Source organism: Rhamphochromis sp. 'chilingali', assembly GCF_963969265.1.
Source record: "Rhamphochromis sp. 'chilingali' genome assembly, chromosome: 1".
Classification (NCBI taxonomy): Eukaryota; Metazoa; Chordata; class Actinopteri; order Cichliformes; family Cichlidae; genus Rhamphochromis; species Rhamphochromis sp. 'chilingali'.
This window is the reverse complement of record NC_137929.1, coordinates 67542336-67551416: the sequence shown is the minus strand read 5'-3', so window position 1 is coordinate 67551416 and position 9081 is coordinate 67542336. Positions and strand designations below refer to the sequence as shown.

The following is a 9081-nucleotide window of genomic DNA, read 5'->3' as shown; positions in this document are numbered from 1 at the left end:
ACACATAAAATAATGAAGATATTTTTGCCACTTTATTTGGCACATCATTAGATGCTCCCAGTTTGGTAAAAAAAAAAAAAATTGAACAAACAAAAATAAAAACCCACCAAAAGACTGATGTCTAAACAAAGGCTAAACAAATAAAATGATATCAAACACTGAATCAAAAAGAACTTTTTATTCATCTCCATTGTTGGATGATTTCAGTGGATCTCAAAATCGAATGATCACATCAATACAGGTGTGAATTAGAGACTTGCACTATCCAGTTATGGTAGCTAAAACCATAATTGGATAACTCAAAGACTCGACTCACTGTCCACCTTAGAGGATCAATGGTTAGAGACAGCTGACACATACAGGTGATGAAGCCTCTGGCTGAATGGGATGAATACCTCACTACTTGCCTCTAAACACCAGATTTACCTTTTTGCCTCCTGTTGAACATTAATATCTAGAGGAGGAGAGATGAAGGAAAGGAGCTTTGCTCTGCCAGCGGGTCAGAGGGACCTACTTAAGTTCCATTACAATCAAGCAAAAGCAAAGTGGTAAATGCAGCTGAGGATCAACCAAAACGCGAACGACAAAAAGAGCCACAACAACAAAGGGATAAATGAATACATTTCTATGTCGGCCCTATTATACCACACTCCTTACAGTACTGCCTTATCATCAGTGACATCAGTACAAATACAGCAACAGCGTAGCAGCCACACTTCCTGTTCACTTCACAACTCTACTTTGAGCACAGATATGACATATACACAAAAACCACAAAAGCACTGTTACAGAGATGTGACTGTCAACAAAGAAAATATGTTGGCTTCCTAGAACAACTTTCTTTGCTCACACAAAAAACATTTTCTATGTCTGTGTATAGTTTTATCATGCTTAGTTTAACGGTGTGTTCACACCGAACGCGATGGACGCGAATAAAACGCCCCAAACGCCCCTAATTTGACGCGTGTACATTCGCGTCTCAACGCGTGTCCAAGAAAAATCCATCGCGCGTCAAAATATTTTGACGCGCGTGAACCGGAAATGTGGGAGGAATGTGGGAGGGAGTTGTGCCAGACCAGTATCTTTGCAAGATGGCAGCTATCGAGCTAGCGCTTGAAGAGAGAGTCTCCCTTCTCTATGTACTGTGGAGAGCAGAGCAGCAGCGTAAAAGACGTCCTCGCCGTACCTGGGTCCATCAGGTCCTCCAGAGGCATGAGCAGTTTGGTGAGTTTCACCACTTGCTCCAGGAGCTGCGCCTGGATGACGGCCGATTCCAGCGCTATCACCGTCGGCCAGTTTGAGGACCTGCTTTCCCTCGTCGGTCCCAGCATCGCCCGCCTAGACACCAACTACAGGCGCTCAATCCCACCTGCAGAGCGCCTGTCCGTCTGCCTGAGGTTAGTAAAACTATTTAATACGGTAGTCCTTTATTGATATCTGTGCTAATATGCTAATCCATCCAGTTATACACTGCTAACATGGATGTGCTATGCTAACAGTGAATGCTGTCGGTGTTTACTGAAAGCAAACTGTGGTACAGAGACGACTGTTTATAATATTTCTAGTGATACTCAGAAGGTTTCATCAAGTCCCGATTTAATTCGATTTATGCTGTTATCAGTGTTTGAATGATAGCATGGCTGTGGTGTCACATCAATGTATGCGCTCGGTGTTTGCTGATATCAAACTGTAGCATTAGGACCACTGAGTTAACCTTTGTAGTGATACTCACTCCTTTTTATTTAGACCTGGTTTAATTCTGGGATAGTTGAATATTTGTATATAATCCCTGCAGCTGTCAGACTCTATAGCAGGGGTCACCAGCCTTTATTAAAACAGAGTTAGATAAAACTGAACAGTTTGGTTCATCTTTAGTTACATGGTTCTATCTTGATAAGCTATGTCTTATCACAGATTAATTTTTCAAAAATATTAATGATTTAAGCAAGGAAAGGGCTACATGTCAACACACAACTCTTTATTTCTATTAATGTCTTACTTCATTCCTACCTGATTGACATGTTTAGGAATTATGAGTGATTGGCTCACTGTAGTTGTGAAAGTTGCTACCAATCAAATTATATGTTAAAGTTAAAACAAAACACAACTGTTTTAGATATTATCTAATATACATTTTGTAATTATCCTTATAATTACAAAATGTTTTATGTAAGATTTAAGTTTTGTGATTTATATCTGACATCACAAAAGTATTTTGGAATTTGAATAATGTATTTTGTAACTGCAGTACACATAATACTGATTTTGAACAATTTTGTCCAGGTTCCTTGTCACCGGGGACTCCTTCAGGACCATCGCGTTCAGTTTCAGAGTCGGTGTGTCCACGGTGAGCCAGATCACCCCCCAGGCAGCGACGTCCATCTGGGACTGTCTAGTGGACGACTTCATGGCTGTGCCTTCACCTGGAGACTGGCGGTCCATCACAGAGGGATTCCAGGAGCGCTGGAACTTTCCTCTGTGCTGTGCAGCTCTGGATGAGAAGCACATCCAGACAAAGGCACCCCATATATCATATAGGAGACACACACATTGATATACACTAAATATTTATTTCATTTCTTTTTTGTGGTGCCCAAATTGATGCACCTGCTTGATTTTGTTTAAACAATTATTGCACACTTTCTGTAAATCCAGTAAACTTCTTTTCACTTCTCAAATATCACTGTGTGTGTCTCCTGTATGATATTTAACTGACATTTTTTATTGTAACAACCAACGATTTATACAGGAAAATAATGTCTATTAACAAGGTTGCCCAAACTTCTGCATCCCACTGTATCAGTATATTTTGTCATTAGTATAATATGAAATAAATTCTACATGTGTCAAGTTGTGTGCCAACATTTGCTGTGTAGTAGAACTGAGACATTAGTCATTATAAACATTTATTTGAAATAATATTAAAAGTCTCAAACAGAAAAACATTAAACATAAATATATAAAATATAAGAATTTACAGAGAGACAGGAATAAAAAGGACCAGCTGCTCTCCAGAGCAGGAACAAGGCTGAGGAGGAAATGCTCCATTGGAGACTGGTGTGGCCTCTTCAGGGACTCCAGGATGGCCAGCTCCACCGCCGATGGACCGTCCTGGGACCCGTCCCTCATCTGCCTCGGAGCCGTCCTCCTCTGTGGGCCTGTAAAACAGCACAAAACACAAAGAAATGAGAAGGCTGCTACTAGATTTTAATTTCAACATTGAAAAAAAAAAAAACAATAACAGGATATAATCAGATTGGTTGTAGATATTTAGTAAAGGTGATCACAAGGGAATCCCACCGACTAAAAAGGTATCAGTGCTTGCTGTACATATCTGTGGGTGCAGCAGCAGGAGCTCAGGGACTGGGGAGCCAGGAGAAGCAACAGGGGATGCTCTGCTGCAGAATCAGTTGGTTCTATCAATACAGTATTAAATGTTAACAGGTTGGATATAATAATCGTAGAGTAGACAGTGGTCCCTCATTTATTGCAGGGGTTCTCAGAATAACTAGCCCCTGGTCACAGTTCTCACAATTGATTCTCAAAGTGCAAACCTTTGTAGATTGCAAAACGTAAAAGTATTATTATGCCGCGGTTTGTCTTCATCTGCCCGCCACTTTCGTGCGCCTTTTTCCCTCACGGTGCAGGTGTGTATTTCCGAATGAGGCTCATAGTTATGGGTGTTTTTGTGCTGTTTTTTCTATTGGACGCGATGGTTATCAAAACCAAACGTGATAAATTTGGCAAGCGCAGGAGATTTGTCAATCAGGCTGCAGAATGCAATGCTGTACTGTGCAATAAAAAATCAGCGAAAAAGCAAAGCAGTGACGGATGAACAGCGGGACCACTGTGTGCTGTTTATTAATAAACAATAAAATATATTCCTAAATGATAACATGCATAAAAGCAGAACGGTATTTGTACGTCAGTGGGAAAATAGCGGTGGCTTGCTAGCTTTTGTGCGGCTTCCCCGGGTCAGTGAAAACTTTCAAAAGAGAAATGAATGAACTTACCAGGTTGCCCGATCTCTTCACATATCTTCCTCCAAGCTCGGTCCTTTTTATTCCTGTCTCGGTACTGAAAGCAGCTGGTGTTGTACAGCTCCGAGTTGTTTGCTACCGCATTGATTAGCCTTCCCCTCCATTGAAGTATGAAAGGCTTTGGCTGGATCTGCCCCTTTGACCTAGGTAACAGCCACGTCACCAGGCTCCTGATTGGTTGTCGCGGCGCGATTTGACGCTGGAGTTCAGATTTTTCCAACTCGAGCGGGGGACGCGAAACGCGCGTATGCACAAAATGCAACACAAAAACTCACGCGCGTGGTTTTATTCGCGAGTCAAACGCGCCAGACGCGCTACACTGACGCGCGTTTCACGCGTTTTGGCGTTTTCACGACGCAAATCTGCTTCCGAATTTTCGCGGGACCCGCAATCGCGCGTCATCGCGCCTTTCCATTGACTTTACATGTAAACCTGACGCTCTATTCGCGTCCATCGCGTTCGGTGTGAACACACCATAAGAGACAGCTCTTCACTGAGACGTTAATATATCTAAGACAGTCGTGCATTTTAATTTCGAGCTGAAGATTTTTGTGTTTCTTTTTACTTGATCTCTCCAGTCATCTAACTCCCTGCCATCCTAGTTACTGACATTGTCAGGACTATTTCTGCACATGATGTGAGTGACTGTCTCAGTCAGAGCTTCATCATCCCTCAGCCTATAATGTTGTAGGCTAAACAAGAGGCACATAAAATGCATTGAATTTTAGATAATGATAAGTTTCCTTTTAGGAAGAAGAAGGTTATATCATTAATAAGACGAACACGGGCCACATAAAGTTTTAGTCTGACCTCTCCACATAGACAAAAACATTTGTATGATTTTCTTTGCCTTTTAAGTCTGTTTCATGCAGCTGTGTTATAGTTATGTTTATCATTTATTTCATTCAGCTGAATTTTGTTGAACTCAACCCAGTTTTTGCCCTTTTAATTTCATATGTAGTACAAGCCCTTGTTACAAACACAATATCTTTAAATAACTGCTTCAAACAGCATCTCAGGTTTGCACAGTTTAGGGGTCACACATATGGAAACTGACTGCTTCCATCCTGCCTGTCTGTGAGAAGAGTTCCAGCTTCCATCTTCTAGGGTTTAGTTTTCAGCATCTCACCTGCTCCTCATCCCATGGCAATCAGCAGGAGGCTTTTTAAACCAGCACCGCATGCCAGTGTTCGCCAGCTTGTCCTGCTACCATCACTGGTAACTTGGCCTCCTCGTGTTCAGCTTCATGCTCGTCAGTTCTGTGTCTAATGTTGCCTCTCCGTCTGCAGCTCCATTAGATTCTCCTCCTGCCGTGCTTTCTCTCCAGCACTGGTTCTGGTCACTTCCAACACTACAGTCAGTGCACAAACCAAAGGTTCCATACTCACGCTGCTCACCTGCCTGCCCTCCTGCCCATCGTGACTCTCCTGGATTCCTCCTCTTGACTCCCAGGAACTTAACCCTGTCCTGTCACTGTGCTTGCCCCACAGCACACCCTCACGGCCCATTCCATGTCAATCCATGCTCACCTCTGGCCACTCTCTCGCTGTCCTGCTCAGTAACCTCTCTCTCCTGTTCTCATTGCTCTCAACGTGTTCATTCTCTGGCTACAGCCTTCTTCCGCTCTAGGTTCCCCATTAACATTTTAAGTCATATTCTAGTTTTTGAGTTCACATTTTGTAAATAAATCTTGTAAATAGTTCAGCATGTATTGAGTGTACTTTTGGGTCCAAATCTCACACATACCACTGGTTCTTGATAGATATAACCCATATGGAAAAGATATATATAAATCTTATAAAGTTTGCATCTGTCTTGTGTGAAACTTGTTTGAAAAGCATGCAAGAGTGAAAACAGATATAAGATCCCTTGAAAAATTATATAATGAAACTTGTATGTTTTGGATACTTACTAAAACAATATATGAAAGTAATGAGAAAGTGGCCACTTTCATGAGTAAATCATATAAGCCTGATATGATTCACTATATGAAGTAGGCCGCATCTTATGCAAGTCTTTATATGTATTTTCTATTTCTTTTCCATATGGGAATCCGCAAACTTTTAGATTTGCAAGCAGTCAAAGAGAGACATGGAGGAAAGAAATCAGAACGTCAAAGTAAATGAATGCACCTGAATGAGGGAGTGGCCTTGGAGCTAGTGTAGATGACTGAGAGGAGCAGAGCAAGCAGATATATTGTTGTACAGAGCTGAACTTGGAGGAAGATCGAGGGCAGCAAAATCAGAACAAAGAATGTAGAAAGAGTATATTGCCTGACTTCCAGTATGAACTATTATGAAGTAATGTATTATTTTGCATTAATAATAAAATAGTACTTGTATTAGAGACCATACCAAGTGCTGTAAGCTTTTTCACTTGTATCTACAAACTGCACAGGGCACAACTGCTCATTGAGGAGTTACAGATAAGGCCACGGAAAATCACCGCTTTATCAGTGACAGTACTGTGATGGCAGACCAATTGCAGGCTGATGGGTGGCCCTAAAGATATCTCCTGCCTGTGATGTGAATGATGGAACCATGAGTTGTAACGCCCCTTAGTGGCATTTAAGAAAACCAGTGGTATTTTCTGGTATTCCAGAAGCCGCTGGAGAGGACGCGGAGACCACGGTAAAAAGCTTCATCAAAACCCACCTGAAGCTGCCGGAGGACACGGTGAAGAACATCGTCTTCGATCGGGTACATCGCCTCGGCCCCATTCGGGCTACGGCCGGGAGACCACGTCCTATCGTGGCCAAATTCAGCCACTTCAAACAAAAGCAACATGTGAAAAGCCGCGGCAGGGAATTAAAAGGAACGGACTTCAGCGTGAACGACCAGTTCCCCAAAGAGATCTTGGAACGACGCAGGGTCCTCTTCCCAATCCGACGCGGCTTCATCCAGAAGGGCTCCCGCGCTGTCATCGCTGTGGACCGGCTGTACGTGGACGGACAGCTCCACCGCGACCCCAACATCACTCCGTGGCTGTATTAACCTCACACCAGATAAGAATCAGCTACACCATTTCCCTATCCACTCACACTAACTTGCATTAACATCTGTTTAACTTACCAGTATCAAATCGCATCTTAAAGTGTGATTTCATAGCAGAATTAACACCGTCACTCTCCGTCAGTGATTTAACTCATTCACTGCCAGCCATTTTCAAACGTATGCTTTCAATTGACGTCTATAGACGTCAATGGCAGTGAATGAGTTAATTGGAATGTTTACGTTTTGTTTTTTTTCTTCTCGTTTTTTTTATTTTTATTTTTTTTCCCCTCCTCTCTTTTCCCCCTCTTGGTTTTATGCTGCTCACCCCTGTCCTTGGTTTCTTTCTTTATTCCTTTCACTGCCTCGATCACCTGCTTCGACACTCATCCACAAACATCCTTTATTTCGACACATACGCACCATGCGCTCAACGGCAGCACATTTACTTCAGTCAGACAGCGCACACAGTTGTTTAGGATACACACACTTAAGCCAAGCCTACTCATATTAGTAACTATGCATACACAAAGTCAGACTCAGGGAGCATCTCGCCACACATTTTTTCTCTCTCTCCTTCTCTTTATTTATGAACAAGTGACGTATTCTCTCCACCTGTCTAAGCGACGCACACAGCATACATCCCTAGTTATACACAAACATCTATGGGTACACTGAGGTTCATTACATGGAATATAAATGGAGCTGGCTCCAGAGAAAAGAGGTTAAAAATATTGAACCAACTCAAAAAACTACAGGCAGATGTTGTCCTATTACAAGAGACCCACAGACCTCTTAGAGGTTCGAATGAACTTAAAACACCTGAGTTTCCCAATGTGTTCTCAGCTTGTTATAATTCTAGACAAAGGGGAGCAGCAATTTTAATACATAAAAATATTAATTTCACAGTACTCGATACAGTTATAGATCCAGAGGGCAGATTCTTAATCATTAAACTATCTATACTTGATAAAAAGCTATGTATTGCAAGTGTATATGGTCCAAATGTTGATGATCCCTCATTCTTTCACGGTTTTTTCAGTGCACTCTCTTAACACTTAGATGGCACACTTGTTCTTGGAGGCGACCTCAACCTTGGACTAAATGAAGACATGGATAGGCTCAATACAGCGGGAACTCAGCGTAATTGGCAGTCCATAAATATAATCAAACGGTATATGAGCGACTTTGGTCTTTGCGATGCATGGCGCTCCCTTCACCCCACCAGTAAGGAATATACTTTTTTCTCACATGTCCATCACTCCTACTCTCGTCTGGATTATTTTTTGGTCAGCAGCTCACTGCTGAACGACATTTCAGACACTGAGATTCACTTCATATTTGGACTATAATGACACTCCCGAAACATCAGCTTCTGTTCTATGGGAAGCAGGGAAAGCTGTGATGAGAGGTAAAATAATTTCTTTCTCATCACATAAAAAGAAAAAAGAAAACAAAAATATTCAGGAATTAGAAAAAACATCAAATCACTAGAAGAAGCCTACGCGTCCCACCAAGATCAGGAAACATTGAACAAAATACGCAAAACAAAACTAGAATTAAATGAGATAATTGATAAAAAAAACAAAATTCTTAGTACAAAGACTACGCTTACAAAATTATGAACATGGTAATAAATCCGGTCAATTTCTAGCAGACCAGCTAAAAATAAATAAAGAAAAAACAACTATGTGTGCTGTTCAAGATCTGGGAACACAATATATGATCCGATACAAATAAACAACATTTTCAGGGATTTCTATAAAACGTTGTATTCACCACAAATAAACCCATCTAAAAAAGAAATTGATCAGTTTTTGGACAACATAACTCTTCCAAAATTATTAGACACTCAAGCAATGGCACTGGATTCACCACTGACACCAGGTGAACTCCAGGAAGCCCTGATAAGTATGCCCAATAATAAGGCTCCAGGTCCAGACGGCTTTCCTGCAGAATTCTACAAAGAATTCTGGTCGATTCTAGCACCAGTTTTCTACAGAACGCTGTTGGAAATCAAAGAAAAGGGCAGACTTCCATCAAATATGAAT

At 41.6% G+C, this 9081-nt stretch overlaps 1 protein-coding gene and 1 long non-coding RNA gene across 2 annotated transcripts; one reads left to right on the top strand and one right to left on the bottom strand.

The window, feature by feature from the left end:
* Positions 1–1084: 1084 nt before the first annotated feature.
* Positions 1085–4022, top strand: LOC308410130 (uncharacterized protein). The gene is made up of 2 exons (XM_080903276.1): positions 1085–1397; positions 2284–4022. The coding sequence occupies exons 1-2, from the start codon at positions 1138–1140 to the stop codon at positions 2552–2554; spliced, it is 531 nt and encodes a 176-aa protein (XP_080759402.1). The 5' UTR covers positions 1085–1137; the 3' UTR covers positions 2555–4022.
* Positions 2894–4309, bottom strand: LOC308385319. The gene is made up of 2 exons (XR_013969501.1): positions 4014–4309; positions 2894–3158 (listed from the first exon to the last, which is right to left on the bottom strand). It is a non-coding gene; the product is annotated as an uncharacterized lncRNA (long non-coding RNA).
* Positions 4310–9081: the final 4772 nt, after the last annotated feature.